This window comes from Sander lucioperca, chromosome 1 (genome assembly GCF_008315115.2).
Source record: "Sander lucioperca isolate FBNREF2018 chromosome 1, SLUC_FBN_1.2, whole genome shotgun sequence".
Taxonomy (NCBI): Eukaryota; Metazoa; Chordata; class Actinopteri; order Perciformes; family Percidae; genus Sander; species Sander lucioperca.
The window spans coordinates 36,963,927-36,981,476 of record NC_050173.1 but is presented as its reverse complement, the minus strand read 5'-3'; the positions used below and the strand labels follow the sequence as shown (position 1 = coordinate 36,981,476).

The 17,550-nt window shown below is 42.4% G+C and overlaps 1 protein-coding gene across 2 annotated transcripts; it reads right to left on the bottom strand.

Moving 5' to 3' along the window:
• Positions 1 to 228: 228 nt before the first annotated feature.
• On the bottom strand, positions 229 to 14,163 carry kctd12b (potassium channel tetramerisation domain containing 12b). 2 transcript variants are annotated; one of them, XM_036003534.1, is made up of 3 exons: positions 13,634 to 14,163; positions 12,604 to 13,599; positions 229 to 1,277 (listed from the first exon to the last, which is right to left on the bottom strand). In XM_036003534.1, the coding sequence occupies exons 2-3, from the start codon at positions 13,445 to 13,447 to the stop codon at positions 754 to 756; spliced, it is 1,368 nt and encodes a 455-aa protein (XP_035859427.1). In that variant the 5' UTR covers positions 13,448 to 13,599; positions 13,634 to 14,163; the 3' UTR covers positions 229 to 753. The 2 variants fall into 2 exon arrangements, 1 of the variants encoding a protein (XP_035859427.1); XR_004897934.1 differs by lacking the exon at positions 229 to 1,277 and adding an exon at positions 10,776 to 11,360 and having other exon boundaries at positions 11,635 to 14,163.
• Between the last annotated feature and the right edge of the window lie 3,387 nt (positions 14,164 to 17,550).

Below are 17,550 nucleotides of genomic sequence, written 5' to 3'. Positions count from 1 at the left end.
TTTATGCAGAGCAGATAGAGGAACAAATGGCACTGTGCACTGGTTCATGTAGTCATTATTGTCATTATTATTCCACATGCTGGCCGTCTGTAATTACCCACTCCGCTTCCCGGTACACCACATTCTCTCTCTCTGAATTCTTTCCATTGCTGGCCTGAAGATAATGTAATCACAAAATGAACCAAACTGCACGGCTTTTGAATCTCTGACAGAGAGAAGAAGAAAGGCTTTGAAGTCGTATGGTTTAATATTGATGAGGTGAGATATTTTAGATGATTGGCACCAAAGATTTCACTTCTTTCTTTTATTTTGCATCAGCAAGGTTAAATGCCTCAACCTTCACACATAGCTTACATTTTCCAGTTGCTTTATCAGTGAATACAGTACAGAGAGCAGGGCAGAACTCTCTAATTAAAAACATTACATATATTAAAGTAAAAAAATGTCTCCAAATAGCTGTGTGGAACAAAGACGTGTCACTAACAATCTCTTTAGGGATGCTGTTTTCTGTTATGGAAAAAGACAAATCTCAGTGTTTTAATCATGTATGTGTGATTGCTAGACAAACTCAGCCTAAGCACTACACTTTATCAAACATTTTAGTTCTGTTGACATGCAAAAGCTACTACATAAGAGGTTTAAGTAAACTTGCTGACTCAGAGCAACGTGAATATAAACCTGGAGTCCACTGTTCACAACATTGTTATAAAATCCTTGTCAAGTTTCTTCACTGTGGCGCTGCAGTAAAACGCTCTATGCATTGTACTTCTTAAGCAAGTCACTTTGCCAGTGCCTCTTGCGATCCGGAAACTCTCTGGGCAAGCGGATCTTTTTAAAGTCGTCAATGCATTTCTTCAGATCCTCCTCCAGCATCTTCTTCTCCTCCTCTTCCTCATCCAACCCCAGCGGGGGCCCACCATTCTCCCTAACGGTGGGCCGTGGCAGCGTCTTTAGGTTGAGGGCGGTCGGACGCTGGGGGCTCTTAGCCCGAGGCGGTGTTGAGGGAGGAGGAGAAGGACTGGAGGTAGAAAAAGGTTTGGATGGTGGCAGAGGTGGTGGCAGGACTGGAGGTGACAGATTTGGGAGGTCGGGGCTGTCTGCAGCAAGGGGAGGTGGAGGAGGAAGAGGAGGTGTTAGAGGAGAAAGACAGTCCCGGGGCAAAAGCTTTGGAAAGCTTTCAGTTGGGCCAGTGCTGTTGGGCTCAGGGTAAGAGGTCACTACTTCAGTGAGTGCTGGGGGGTCAGAGGTCGTTGCCTTGGAAATCACTGATGAACCACCTGCAGCAAGGAGAAAGTATTACAGATTTAGGTTTTTTTTTAATTTGCAGTTTATGCAAAGTTACAATTACAGAAACCTATTCTTTTTCTTGATGCGATTTGAATGGGAAGATCAATACCACTTTGCACAGCAAATATGAAGCTAGAGCCAGCATGTTATTAGCTTAGCTTAGCATAAAGACAGAAAGCAGGGAGAATCAGCAAGCATTGGCTCTGTCCAAAGTTCAGAATGGAACAGCCGGTCACAGTAACTTCCTGCAGAGTTGACGTCACTGTGAGTTTGCCATGCAGCCAGTGGAGACACTGCACAGAGGTGCTGGGCACACGGTTAAACTGTTCCCAGCTAAGCTAACCAGCTGATAGCTATGCCTTCCTATTTACCGTACAGACATTAAAGGGATATCAATCTTCTCATCTAACCCTCGGCATGATAGCCAATAAGGATTTCCCAAAATGTTAAATCATTCCTTTAAAAAAAGATAAGTGAGACGATAAATAGAATATTCATACTCAGGTGTTTGGTGTGTTTGATTTAAGGTCTAAGCTATAGTGCGTAGTTTCTGCTGCCCCCTAACAGTGGAGCTTTGCACAGAAATTTGATTACATTTCACTTTTTTGTTTGCCTTATCAAAGTGTGTCAGTAGTGTGTGGCTGGCACAGAAACAAGCACCTCAGCTTTGAGCTTTACAGTTTTTGTCTCCAAGAGTACAAAAGTAAACACATGCTGGCACAAGAGCGTGTAGGAGCATTATGGAAATAGAAATTAGCAGCGAAAGGAGCTCAGCAGGACAGGGAAGGCAATGAGAGATAAGGAGAGTGGAGGACAGTTTCATTTAATTTCAGAATTCCCTTTTACCTTTGCTTGTATGTACATTATTCTAGAAGGAATACTGTAAATGACCAGATAGCGTGAAACCTCCTAACTGAAGCGTGACTGACAAGCCATTTTTCACGGTGTGTTGATTTTTCATCTCATCTCTGTGTGAGGACACAAGAGGTTGCTGTGGTGCGACTTCTCAGAATAGTTAAAGTGGTACATGCACATTCTGCATCTCTTAGTATTTGAAAACCCAACCATTTTCAATTGTCCCCTCTCGCTTTACAAACAGCCAATCTTTTCTCTTTCCTTTGATTTTCACTGTCTACATGATGGTACACAGCCTCAGATAGGCTGAGAAGTCACAGCAAATCTAGCCCTGGTCCACACTAAAGCGGATACATTTTTAAAATGCATCTTTTGTCTATTTTTGGCCGTCAGTTTCGCACTAATCCTGGGTTTTTGAACACAGAGAACACACCACGATTCGAAATTGCTTCTTTTGTGTTGTAGGGTGGATTGGGAAAACAAAGTCAATCCAAAATGTTACTGTAACATACATTTGAGTATTCTCATGCTCTCTTGTCATGTGATTTGTTATTTTGAAGAATTTTCACTTCCTCTGGTCTTCATTCCTGCTCTGTATACAATAAACAGCATTTCAAAAAGCCTCTGGAGGAAATGCCGAACAGATGAAATCTGAGCCGTTTGTTGTTGCTGTGGTATTTCAATGTGGGTGCTAGACTTTCAGAAAACAATTGGAAAATGCTCTGTGGACGGAAAAAACTTCAATACATAAACATTTTTGAATCTATCCACATGAGTTTGGACATGGTCTCACACCAAGTTACTGTAATGACAGTCCTGCGTGCATACTGCTCATGCAGTGTCACATATGCTCACTCTCATTGTGAAGCAGCCACATGCAGTATATGCTGCTATGAACAGATAATCTCTCTCACAGCCTCTTACATGCATGCTTATGCAGAGATATACAGGTACAATATGCCACACACACAACACACACACACACACACACACACACACACACACACACACACACACACACACACACACACACACACACATGTGTACAGACATATGAAGACGCACAAGGCCTGCACTCTTTCTTCCACAGGGCTCATCGTCACAGTAACCCGCCTTATATAACAGGAAAAGCTGCTTGTGTCAAACAAACGGAGGCGGCACAGAATTCTCCCACTGCCTTGGCTTTCTGAATACCTGAATACAAGTGTGTGTGTGTGTGTGTGTATGTGTGTGTGTGTGTGTGTGTGTGTGTGTGTGTGTGTGTGTGTCTTGTGTGTTTGTGCATGCATGCGTAAGCATGTGTGTGAGTACTGTATGTGTAGATGTGGGTGTTTTGCATACAGTGTATACAGGCAGATATATGTGTGTGTGTGTGTGTGTGTGTGTGTGTGTGTGTGTGTGGTTATATTCTAGGCATGTACTAGCATTTGAAAGAAGGACAGATAAAGACAGAGAGAAAAAAAGAAAGATGTAGGGGAATGAGGGGTTGGTAGACACATATTCACCACTGTGTGTGTTTGTGTGTTCGGTGCATTTAGTGTCTCTCATAATGAATACATGTGTTTGAAGGCCGCCTGGACGTGGGAGTATGGGGGCTTAGCAGTGTTGAAGGAATAATCCAATGGGGGATGGGCTCCATGCTTTCCTCCACCACTAAGCCTCATGGAGGAGAACAGCGAAAGAGAGCACTCAACCCTTTTCCCCGGGCCACTTCTCCAGGGATATATGCAAAAGCCAAAGCACTTTCTCACACATCCTCTCCTCTAGCTCACTGCCTCTCTCTCTCAGTCTACCCCATCTGTTCAGTGTGACACATCTCTTCGCCGCCATCATTACCGCTATTAGCAACTCTAATGTGTCACTGTTGCCAGGGTTTGGCACCTCTCTGTCACAAAATGTCTCCCCTACAGTGTGTAATGTTGTTTTTTCACCCCAACTGAATATTTACTTACTTGAATCATAGCACATTATGTATTCTTACAACCTGACTAAATGAAAGCATGAGAAGGTACTGAATTAAACATTCCCTAACAGTTATATCTTACTCACCATGCTATCACCACAACTAGACCCATGAAAGAGAGACAGCTAACGCCGAGCTAGGGTCGAACATAACACTGAGCGTTCAGGAGCTGTCAGTGACTCAGCAGTTGAAATAATGTGAAAAAAGTATTGTCTAGAGGAGACTAGTACTAACGTTAGCAAGTTAAGCAATAGCTGTCACTTTCCAAATGGAAGCTAGTTAGCGTGCCGACGGTGGCATGTTAGCTACAATACAAACTTTAAGGAATATTTTGACCTTTTTAGGAAATATGATTGATACCATGCTCAACTCTGTACAGTGAATATGAAGCTACCACCAGCAGCAACCAGTTAGTTTAGCTTGGTATAAAAACTGAAAATAGAGGGAAACAGCTAGCCTGGCTCTGTTCAAAGGGAGATATGTACTACTGAACTATTTCTTCAAGACCAATAAGTCTCTGCTGGTCATCTGGCACCAGTCCATAAGGCAAGAACCAACTAGCTAACTGTTTCCCCGTTTCCAGTCGTCGGGCTAATCTAAGTTAGTCAGCTGTTGGCTTCAGCTTCATATTTACCATACAGACATGAGAGAGGTATCAATCTTCTCATCTAACTCTCAGAAAGAAAGCAAATATGTTTATTTCCCAAAATATTGAAGTATTTCTTTTACAGCAAGATGGGTCTTCTCAAATGGACCTCAGTGACAGATGTCTTGAATTGCTAAAGGTAATAACCAAAGCTATATGGGATTTTGGAAAACAGCTGCAGTATCATTGTAGTTTATGTGTTATTTTTGTTTGACTCTAATACCTAGCAATGTATGAATGTAGCATAAAGCTGTTTAAAAATAAAGGTATCAGCTGTTTCTGTTACCTTGAATATGATCAGGTGATTTAGACTGTGGGTAAGCTACTATTTAAAATTCACTGTGGCCACTGACAGGTGGCAAACAAGAGGACAGCATCATCTCCATGGTAACGCCACAATGAAATGCAGGAGCCAGAGCTACACAAATGCATAGTAATGTCTCTCAGACTGAGAGAAGCCTTTTATCCAGAGTGTGAAGTTGTACATATGGCTCTCTCCTGCTGTTCTAAAGGGAGCTCACGCTACATAGTTTTGGCAATTACAGCATGTTTTAAATCTAATGACCTAGTATTCAGCTCAGATATCCAACATCTGCTTTGTGAAGTGCTCATCAGTATGGCGCCTAATGACAGAGTGGGCCTCACCACCTACTGTTTTCTCATTCATTGTCTTTTCTCTGATTGCCATCAGAGCAAATACATACAGAGGCGTAATCAGACATGATAACAATATATTCTGCATACTAACTTTACATGTGTTGGCAAGAGCACAGTCGTCCATATCAAAATTACTGAAGTGTACTCACAAGTCTCTGAGCAATTACAAATCTGTCAATCTACATAATGTAGAGGAAATGCGTGACGTATATACAGCTGGAGACCGGGGAGCTGCTGCCAAGTAAGAAAAGCAAAACAATGGAGTGGAGGGTAGAGGACAGAAAGGGGGGAAGAGAAGGAAGAAACCAAGTCATCAATAACTAACCGGCTGATAAGGTTTTTCAATTCTTTTGGGTGTGTAAAAAGTCTACTATATGATTTTTTATTTTTTGCAGACTTGCAAAAATGTACGTTTGATCCAAGTGTCCTGCTGATTCACCTGCTCCATGTTCCTCCTCTTTAATTTCCCCTGCTTTAAATACCCTGAGCTGCTGCCTGGCTACCACAGCCCATAACCAGCCTGCCTTAGCACCTTAAAGCCCATCCTGGCATCCCTCAGCCCCTGCAGCCCCCCTGCCACCTGCTTCAGTCTCAGCCAGGGTCCATCCCTGTCTAGGACTGCAGCACCAAGGACAAACCTGCCTGTCCAGATTACTGACAATTAGAGGGGCAGATTAGAGCCCAAATCTCCAGATGGCCGAGGTGAATCCCGTCCTAACAACAACAGCGCTGACAGACACATTTACAACTCACTGCTTAAAGCAAAACACATTCGATCAGCAGATACATAGTAACTGCTCACCAGCCGTTCACATTGTTTTCACCACATTGATGTACTGTGTACCTGTTACAACATTATTATACGTTTAAATAAATACATGAAGTGGAATGCTTTTTTGTGTTGTTGACGCTAAACTTTTCAATCAATTATTTTTTATAACTCTTCAGCATAAAAACATTATTCCCCCCCCTCTGTCAGTGATTGATGGCATGCAATTAAAACTCATCAGATTAAAGTAATTTGCCATCTTGAGACATTCATTAAAGAAACTTTAGCATTAGTTATAAACAGATTAGGAGACAGTGGGTCCCTGGGCACAAATATCTAAAAGCACCAAGTTCTAGGGTTCAATTTATTTATCCATAAAAACATACCGTGTACCCATCCTAGTGAACCAAAACAAAAACATAGGAAATATTTAAAACCATAAAAACAACATAAAACTAAATTCCCTAATAAAAACTGTTTAAAAAGGGAGGGAGGTTAAATAACAACCCTTCAAACAACAGCATCAAAACAAACCAGGATTAACACTAAAAATCCAGAATTATAAGTAATTAATAATTTACAATCCCCCAGACAAAGAACCCAAATTCATGATCACTATGTGAATTTCTTGGTGAAGAAATTGTATGTTAGCTTGCTGTATTGTTTAAGAATAAAGTAACAAAACATACTAATATATATATATATATATATATATATTGCATCAGACTTATTGCCTCCCACCTTACTTTGTCCAATGGCATTTCTCTTTTTTTCTCTTCCTCCTTTCCTTTCCATCTGCTCCTGCCCCACTCCTCGTGCTCTTCTTCACATATTTACAATCTCTAGGTACTGTCTATGAGGAACTTTGCCACTTGAGTTCGACTTTTTGTTTGCTTTTCTTTTAAATCCTCCAACTTGCTTCTGACACTCTGACTCACTCTCCTTAACTCATGCTCCCTCATTCCCATCCTACTGTTACTTTGTATTTCCATCCCTCATGCTTTCCTCTGTCATGTCTGTCTGTTATTTATGTGTCTTTGAGCTTTAAAAAGAAAAGTTTGTGAAGTCAAAGAGAATAATAAAGAGACAACATATGGAGAGAGATAGAGTTACAGTTATAGAGATACAGTACTGTACGTCACTAGTGACCTAATCTGCTCCTTTTCAGCTGCTAGATCGAGTCCCTTGTTAACTCCCCTCTTTGTCTCCCCCCTTGGGTATAGATACCCCCTGACCTTGCACAATGGAGTTTGTGGGCCAATATGTTTTGTGATAGCTTCTCTCTGCAGGAGACGTGTGAAAAGGAGGAGAAGGAGGGACAGCAACGGAGCATGTGTACCCATGCTGGAGGATAGAGGAGTGCAGTGACGGTAAACATATGACTCCATGCCTGGTTCACTATAAATAACCCAACACAAAATGAGATTAAAAAAATGCCCCGAGCCAGCGCTACTGTACGCTGCGCATGTGGACTTACATGGCAGCGTGGGCAAACCACGTTGTCGTTAAAGACAAACACAGCAGGTTTCGGGCTCATGTAGCTTACATGTGCATGAGCAAATTAATAAAAAGCATACAAAGCTCTTGGCTAACGTTTATACACACACACACACAAGTCACATTTTGATGGAGAAAGCAGTGGTAGGCCTCAGGATGCTGCATGCGCTCTCCAGTTCCCTATTACATGCTCCTATTGGCCAACGGTACTCTAAGGTAATTAGCAGCAACAAAGCTTTGCTATACTAGCATGGACTTCTACTGTTTATTGCTGTCAAGAGAGTACGAGGGAGGCAAATGGCTTGTTTGCCTGCTAATGCCTTCTTAACTGATCACAAATAAGAGTGAAAAGAAGGCAGCCAATTAGATCTAAAACCGTAGAGCTCCAAGTCATTAGCCTCACACGGGAGGGTTGTTGCACATCTCACCTAGCAACTTCCCTCCCTCTGTGCATGTGTGTGTCTGTGTTTAGAGAGGCCAACTGCCTGCTCAGCATTTTGTGAGACAGGGAGTGCACCTAGTTCATTGCCTAGGCATGGCCCCCATACCAACCCAGCGCCAACCCACCCAACACAGATTCCCAAACACTCATCCAGCCTGTCCGCCAAACATCCACGTAAGCACAAACAACAGGACAAAAAGATAACAGAGCCAAATATACTGTAGATCTGAAAGTAGACAAGGCATGGAGGCCGAGCCACAGATAGTTGCAGCTGAACACTCTGAATGAACGGAAACAGCAGCATGCAGACAACATCTGATAGTATACTCAGTCTGAGATGTTGAGAAAAGGCGTCACTGGTGCTCTGTGTTGTCACTCTAACTCATGCAGTATGTCTATTCATAAAAGAGGACGCAGTCTGGGAATCTGGGCTGGTTATAGTCAATTAAAAGGCACAGCTCATGATTCACATAAGGAAGAAAAAACATTGTTTTTCTGTTTGAAAATATCAATTTTTCCCCCTTTCTTTTGATCAAATCATACTATAAATCAATATTAATCCCAACCATACTGTAATCCTGTGGATCTATATCTGTCAGTGTAACTGAATCTCTCTGTAAATGTTGACGGAGCAGACAGGACACAGGGGAACACATTACAGCACGGCCCACTGAGGGCTTTGTTTGTCAGGATGGTCCAGCACCTCTCCGAATAACAGGACATTTCATGCTGCTCAGGAAGAGAGATAAAATGGGAACACCAAATCCAAGTTAAATACTCTCCCACTCTCATAGCTTCTACCAGGTTATCTGTCTCCCTGTCTCTGCTTCATTGCCCCATTTTCCGATCCCTTTATTCCTTTGACGTACATCCGTTCCTGTTCCTCTCTGCTCTCTTCCTTTCTTTTTCCAAATAGGGGAAGCGATGACCCAGCTGGCTATGAGACAAGGGGATCATTCTTAGGAAAGCAGACCAAGCCAAGGCATGTTGCCACGTAGAGCCGCCTACAGCGACAATAGCACCACGGGAACACGACATGGGTCAAATCACTGCCTCAAGGTAGAGAGAGCAGTCTTGTACTCTCGAGGAGCATTGTTTTATGACAAGAGTTTAATAATGAATTGCACAAGCTCACGGAGAAATTGTATTGACTTCAAACCTTGTGGTATAGGTAAACAAGAATGTAGATAAAACACAATAAAGGATTTAATTCAGTTGATTGTGTGCTGTGTGGTGAGCAAATGATGCAACCTGTTATTTGGAGTTTTTCCAAAAGGCAGAGAAGCAGATTTTCATGGTAAAATATCTTTATTGGTGGCCGGGTTAGTTCATTGGGTAGAGCAGGCACACATATACCTAGAGGTTTATACCTCAATGCAGAGGTCCAGGGTTCGAATCCAACCTGTGACGATTTCCTGCATGTCTTCCCCCTCTTTCTCACCTAGCTGTAAAAAAAATCTTTATTGTAACACTCTGGATAGAACAGGTATACCACTATGGTGACACAAATAAAACCTGCGTCTTGTTTGGCACATGAGACAGGCGTGCTACACTTTTCAGCCACATGTTACACAACAGAGTTTTTAAAAAAATAAAAAAAATAAATGAAAAACCCAAGCAGCATTTCATCACAGCCTGTGGACCTCACTGTTGCTGCTGTTCAATATCGGAGTGTCAACACATCTACTGTTGAATGTTGAGTCTCAAGGCGACTCATGGAGGAATTTCACACATAAGACGTGTCTCTCCATGCTTGTGCTAATGACTGACCTTGGCGCTCCCGAATTGCATGGGAGTGCTGGAGGAGAGTGACTGAGGAATGCACGTGTGACTGTGTTTGTTGTGGGCTAAAGAGACAGTGCAGGCGCGATATTGTCTCTGAGGATTCTGTTCTACAAGATGGCAGCCACATACATTTTTCAACAGTTTTTGTGAAGCTCATCAGGCATGCTTTTATCTAGGCCACAATGAGATCAGGTATGGAGGTCTCGTGCTACGGTAATTAGCATGTGATCATCTCTTGGTAAAAAAAACGAGTCATAAAACTGCCTCACCTACATAAACATAACCCTGGTTGTTGTTCAAGTGTAAATTATGACCACTTTTCTGTCTGTGGGTTTGCTCGATAAAAATGATTTTTTTTTTTACAGCAGGCAACAACCATCTCTCATCTTGTGAAGCCTATACAGCTACAGTATTTCACAGTCTGGTATATTAGGCCTGATATGCTTCCAGGTTTTTACGTAAGTATTAATTAGGTCAATTATTGTCAACAAAATAAGGGTTTTGTAAGCTGATTTAAAAAGAGGCTGTTATGCATGTCCTCATTTTTATCCTGGCTCCTTTTTCTGGTCAACTCAAAGACAGGGCTGAAAAAAAAGAGAAAAAAAGTGGAAAAGCAGATAGGAGGATGGGGGAGATAGTGCCTGAGGCTAGAGTTCTGAACATTTAATTTAAGTAGAGTTTATGTCCAAGGACATTCCCTTTAATGGGAAATGGTGAGATGAAAATGAATTGGTTTACTTGTGATTGAGTGGTATTGTCACTGAAAATGTAACTGCAGTAATATAAGGGCATGTACCACTTTCCTCATGGTTTGTTCTGAATGTCATTCAATACTGAGAAAACATTTTGTCACGAATGGAAAATACAACCTGAATAGAAAGAAAACATCTTTTATTTGACAAATAAATTTCGCTTTTTGCTGAACACTTTCATTTCAGTGTTGTCTACACCTGCAGCAACACACTGCAGCAGGTCTAATATAATGACTCAGATGTCAACAGCACTTCATCACACTGAAACACAACATTGCGGTTTCTAGACATCTCAGAATATATTTATTGTCACTGTCAGACATTCTGCCAAAACTACAACCTGACACCATCTAGCTCAGGAGAAATCCTGCACTACACTGCCTCGATGGCTGTTTCTCAACTAAAACTTTATATTCAACCTCTTATTCATAATCTTGTTACAGCATCTACATTTGGGAAATTTTCCTAACGTTGTCTGCATTTGTATGTCATCAGCTTAGTCTTAAGTGCCTTCAGTTTGTGTTTTAGTCTGAGGTACTGTATATGATGTGCAGATGTGTCCTGAGGCTGTATCTGGGAATGACTCTCTTTCTTAACTCACTTCTTTATAACTGAAGTTATACCCGCTGGCTATAAACATGCCCTTGTACAGTAGTGAGAAAACATTGGGCTATGGCTGGCTTTACACGTAATCCTACCCTTTCTTTCTTCAAATATGCAACAGCTTAAACTAATACCTAACTGAGTATTAAGAATAACATTACTGTTTACAGAACACTCAATACGTGATCCGCTAAGGTGACTGTCTTTTTCACTTTAATAATGCTCTTAAATACTGTAGGTAATTGAGCAAAGAAATGTCAAAGAAGCACAAAAATAGAACAGTGAGTAACACCTTCATCTTCTCTGCCTTACCAGCGTGGGAGATTAAAACACTCAAAGCTCCATTGCACAATCAATACACACACCTCATCTGGCAACCATTTTTTTCTTTCTGTCTATGAGATCTCTTGATATTTCCGCTTTCATCGTTGTTTATCAAAACCTGCTGCTTGTTCATTTGCCACACAATAAGCGTAATTTTGAAGAGGAAACTCTACACACCTACAATCTACTGTTCCCTTTCAAAATAAAAAGCTCAATGCTTTTTCCCCCCACTGTCCATGTGGCTGTATTATCACAAGTCTCATTCATTCATAACAACAACTGAACAGATAAACTACTGTGTGGCACGTTCCCAACCACATGGTACTCGACACATTTAAGAAAAAACTAAAGGAAATTAGATTTTTGTGTTGCATTTCTTTCTTGTGCTTGGGCTGCTCACGTCCCTCAAGGCTGATAAGATGTCCAATTATTTGGTAATTTAGTTCAGAGGAGCAGGAGAGAGTCCGATCTGCTTGAGTAAGCAGGCAAAGTCTAGCACTGTACATCACGGCCACTCTTCGAAGCCCTTTCCCCTATGCCCTTGTGACTGCTTTAATAGTCATTTTGACACACCGGGGCACATATTTAACAAAATGAGCTCTTGGATACAATATTGTGCTTTACCAAGGCAGATGCAATACATAAAGTACAAAGGGGAGTATAGTATATAGAAGGTATCAGTCTCTGCAGGACAGGCTGTGGGGTTGCTGTGGTTGAGGACCGGGGACTACAACTAGATGGAGCGGCGGTTTAAGGAAAGGCAAAAGCTGGACCTGAGGATGAGGGGAATGGATCTGGGGTTGAGAGAAGGTCTGAAGAGTCGGAGCAGCAGCTGGGTAACTGTTCATAGGATAAAAGCTGGAGGCTGCTGAGAGAGATGGAGGGGCACAACATCTATGGTACATCTACTGGTGCAGGAGCCATCAGAGAGAGAGAAGGACAGGATGGCTGGAAGCTGGAGGGGGGGGGGCACTTGGAGACAGGATGGGGGACCAGGGGAACAAAGCCGATAGTCTCACTCACGGTAGAACACATATTCAGTGTAGCTGGTCCAGATCTTGTCGTCCGTCTGCTCATGGGCAAAGGCGCAGGTTCCTGTGGAATTACAGGCCACCATGTGGAAGCCTGCATCAGCCAGCTTGTCAAACGCCTGCTCCAGAAAGGTGAACTTCAGATAGTAGCGGGATGTGTAGCGCTCAGGGGGGCGGTCGGGGTCACGACTCTCGTTCAGCGTCTCCCCAAACACCTCTTTGGCCAGAGAGGTTTTCCCACACACCATGATCCGTGCCACCCGGCGGAATTTGGCATCGGTGTGGCTGTCACGGCCCAGGGTGTATGAGCCTCGGTAGCCAATAGTGATGAACCCAGACCGTTTGCCATCCATGGTACCGGGCACCAGGCTGGCACAGGCAGCAGCGACAGCACCCAGGGAGCTGAGGTTAGGGGCCATGTCAATCCCAGGTGAGGAGTCCTCCGGGTCGCTCTGACATCCCTCGTCGCCAAGCGAGTTCTGCTTGCTGATTTTGGGCACCAGCAGTTTGACAAGCTCTGGCAGGTTGAAGAACTCAGCCTCTCTCTGCAGACGCCCGCGCTCAGGGAAGTGGTCTGGCAGAACCAGCTGCTGGTCTCGCATGTAGTCCAGGATGTAACGGAACAGGAAACCATCACGGTCCACAAAGAAGCGACCCTTGGTGTCCCTGGCCAGTCCTTTGGCTGACTTTCGACTGAACATCTCCCATAGCAGGGAGTCTGGCACACTTGTGAGGGTAGAATATCGGGTTATGTACACCTGGCCGCCCACATTGAGCTCTACAATCTCTGGGAAGGGTACCTCCTCCCCAGACATGCCACTATCTGGTAAAGCCATGGCTTACTCCTGCCTCACAGGTGCAATTGGGCGCAGCTTTAAAAACTCTCTCGGTTGTAGTGGAAGTTCAAATGAGAGGAGTTGAAAAGGGATTTTCAATTAAACCTTTTGCAATGGTTGGTGAGGCCTGTTGTCTGTCAAAGATTGCGGTGGATCGCCTGTGGTAACGGAGCGGCTGATCTGCAGCGGACAACTGGTATGCGCGCACTAAAAGCTGTTCGCCACTCTCACATTAAAGCCAGCAGTAACAAACCAGTCTCGCAAACACACCCTCTATTCTAACTACTGCGTTCTCCCATAATAACTAAAACATAGCGCAGAGTATTTCAGACAGCGTTGAAAGAAGCCGTTATGTCCACGTCCTTTACGCGCAAATAGATGCGATATCGTGAGATTGAAATTCTGCTTTTGACACCAGTTCTCTGAGCAGGGAATGCACCATTTGCACAACTATCCATAACGACTTATCTTGCTCTAATTCTGGTCGGTTGTCATGGCGCAAACAGGATCAGGTGGCCCAATTTTAATCAAGTAATCCATAGTTGGTGAGTTCTGTAGGTGTCCCGCAGATGACAAGCCACAAGTAGAAGAGGATGGTGCCGAAGTAGTGAGAGCCGATGAAGGTGCATAAAATGATCTCCGTGGTTTCCATCACTTGCGGTTCAAATGTCCGCTAGGTGCTCAGCTGTCTTTCGTGTCAGACGGTAACTCTGCCGCAACGTAACGGAGGATACAGCTTTATTCACCCGGTTAGCCACGCCCACCCGCGGTGACGCGCCTCTGCTGTGATCCAGGTCAAAATGTCCTGTCCTCCGAGAGCAGTGTAAATGGGCAGGTCCGTTACTGTATCTGTTTAAAGGGTGCATGGGTAATAAAGTCTGACAATTATCCTGAAAGTTTAGGCTAATTGAAATAGTTGCCCCAAATAAATACATGAGACAGAATCCATTTAAAGGAGCCTCATTTTTGGATTTTCCCCTATAATGTATTTATTCATACATTCCATAAATAAGCCTATACCATAAATTGGAAGATACAATAGGTAACCCAATATCCATTCATGTATGTTTTGTCAATGCTCTCACCTGTTTCCTGGACTTTATAAACAGTGAACTAATAGAACAAAATAATTATACTGCCCAATTCTTATTTTGCTGGAGTCTCATTAAAACCCAGTCACTGACTTGGAAATGGGTACGCATTTAATTTTTATGCATTTATTTGTGGCAACACTCTCAGTAATCAGTGCAGTCAGTGTCTCTCAGAAGGATGGGATAACAGTGACATCTAGTGAATACTAAAGAGCAATTTTTTTCTCTTTCAGAAAATTCATAACTATTGATCTGATCAGATATCTGTGCAGAATGATGTATGTGCAGTTTGGCTAGAAGGCTGTTTTCACACTGAGGGGGAAGGGGGGGGGAGTTTCTCTGCGCCCACGTTTAAATCTGAGTTTAAGACGTGTATTAAGCATGACTTGTGACATCACAATGGGTTTGGAAGCCAACCGTGGTGCAATATTCAACTTGGAGAAGTGTGATGTGGAAAGGTAAAACCTCCAGTGCACATATACTAAGAATGGATCTTCAGTGAAGTAGAACTGTAATTTCTGAAATAAACTATTTGCCTATCAGACTTTTTGGATTTCTCAACAAGGTAAAAGGAGCTAAGGTGCAACCCTATTATTTTTTTTCATCTGTTTATCACTACTTTTTATGGCACCATTGAGAATAACTTCAACAAGTACAGAATTGACCTTTAATTGGTGAAGCTGCAGAAATAAGTTTTGACAAAACAATTCCAACTCAAGGTCCACTTACTAGGTTTTTCCTTAGATTTCATCTGTATCACACAGTCTTCATGAGTGGATCATTTTGACTCAGTTGTTATGGAGATGGACCTGTTGACATGCAAACTCAGTAGCTGGTATGACGCCATTCATGGCACTTTTCAGATTTAAACGTTAAGCATGAAAGTTCATTCTTGACCGCTGAAATAGCAGTTGGACAAAACAATCCAAACTCAAGGTTTACTTACTGACTTTTGGAAATCATTTTTTCAGATTGAGGTATACCTCAGATGACACATCCTAACATCCTATAGTCAAAGTGTAAATGCACTAATCGGGAGCTGAGCACTCTTGTCATGTGTAGTCCACCATACTGTCCCTTCTCTGACTGATCAGGAGGCCAGTTTTGCCCGTCTCCAAGCATTCTGGCAATGATTTCCCTGAAGGCCCCGCAGTCTCCAGCTGGCTTGCAGCACTTACAGCCTTGTTGTCGACAATCTGGCTCTTGAGCTACCGAAGGATGTGGAGATAATAGGCTATGGCAGTACTGTCTGCCATTGAGATGAGTTAATGACACAGTCCCCAGCTCCATTTGCTCATCCCTTCACTGAAATATACAAGAGCAATATGTTGTGTAACACCAGAATCCTATGCTGTCCAAAACAAAATATCCCAAATAATACGCTCTGATGCAAAATCGTATCTAAATATTTGGGATTATTGTCAACTATTAACCCATGCCACTGATTGAAAATGATTAAGTTACTGAAATATTTGTGTACTGAATATTTTCACTTGCTGACTCCCTGCACGTCAGTATGTGACCATGGATGTTTTTACTGGCAGTTTCATCATTCTAATCACATCCAGACATTAGCTCATTGATCCTCAGAAAAATGAAAAAAAAATGACTACATTAAATAAATTAGTCTGACCTTCTGCAATGGCTGGATTATCTCTGTATGTCTGTAAATTCTCATCACAGTGATGGCCTTCAGGGGCTGTTAGGTGTGTATGTGTACGTGTTTGATGCTCTGCGGATTCAAAATAGGCAAAGAAAAGCCTTGGGAGAGAGAGACAGTGGTTCAGCACACTCAGAAAAGAAATGGGAAAATGTATTTACTGCCACTGCAGTTGCTTAATCGCGTGTATTCAGATAAAAACAACCCAACACACTCATACCAAATTCTTAGATAATGCAGTGAGAAAGAAGAGTTACTTAGGGAGGAATTTTATGGATATGTCTGCATGTTGATATCCGAGTTCTCAGCGGTTTCTGCTGACAGCTGCACCAGTAAGTGATTTATGACATATTCTGTGGGATCAACAAAAAATGAACAGGCTGTTGTATCTATCAGGGGTTCACAGTGCCCATGTGAACCCATCTGCACAGGCTCATTTCCCTCACTATGAGGCATCATACATCTTTCAAGACGGGTGACATGGAAGCAAACCAAGACACGACTGCAACACATCTCAGCAACACATGCAGTTTTAGTGCGTTAAAAGAGTCAAATCCCCCGTGAGTCTCAGTGTAGAGGAAAAAGATGCATTTGTTAATTTAATGAGACTGAGTTGACGTGAGCAACACATTCAATTGGTACAAACTTTGTAATCAAATCACTTTACTCCACTTTCTTTCTGACTTAGTCAGTGCTCTCTTTCTATGGTTACACCCAAATCATCGTTTGTTTCCTTCTTCTCTAAGGTCACTCCCAAACCAATCATATCATCCCTATAAAATATACACAACTTGATGTGGTTCCACATTCATCACCATCTATCTTACTGATCTTTCCCTTCTTGGAATACCATTTCTGGAGTTAGTTGTTTGAATTTGAAGTAGCCTTACTTAATAAATTACTGAAACTGATCACATCACAAAACCACACATTCATTTAAATGGACGTTGCGATCGAAATCAAATCTTAGTCAGGGGTCAAAATATTGTCTATGTTAATAAATGTGTGGTTGGAGTCAGTATGCAGAAGTTACTCTTTTCATCAATACTGTTTTTTCAAAAATACCCCACATGTGATGTGTGTATAATAGGCTTTTTTTCCCTCATAGTACACATTCTGACATGTCACAGTAGGAAAACACAGGTGTGAATAATCAACTTAATGATGGTTGAATTGTATTAAGCTGCTTCAGTTTTAGGGTCCTTTAGTGCATGCTGTCTCACTGTCCCCATTTACTGTGACACTTGAATCGATGGGGGCCATTGTTAATGTAACACCTGTGCTTTTCTTACTTTTACCTCCATCTAGCATCTAGGCACTTAACAATTAGTCGATAGCAGACACAATTAAAA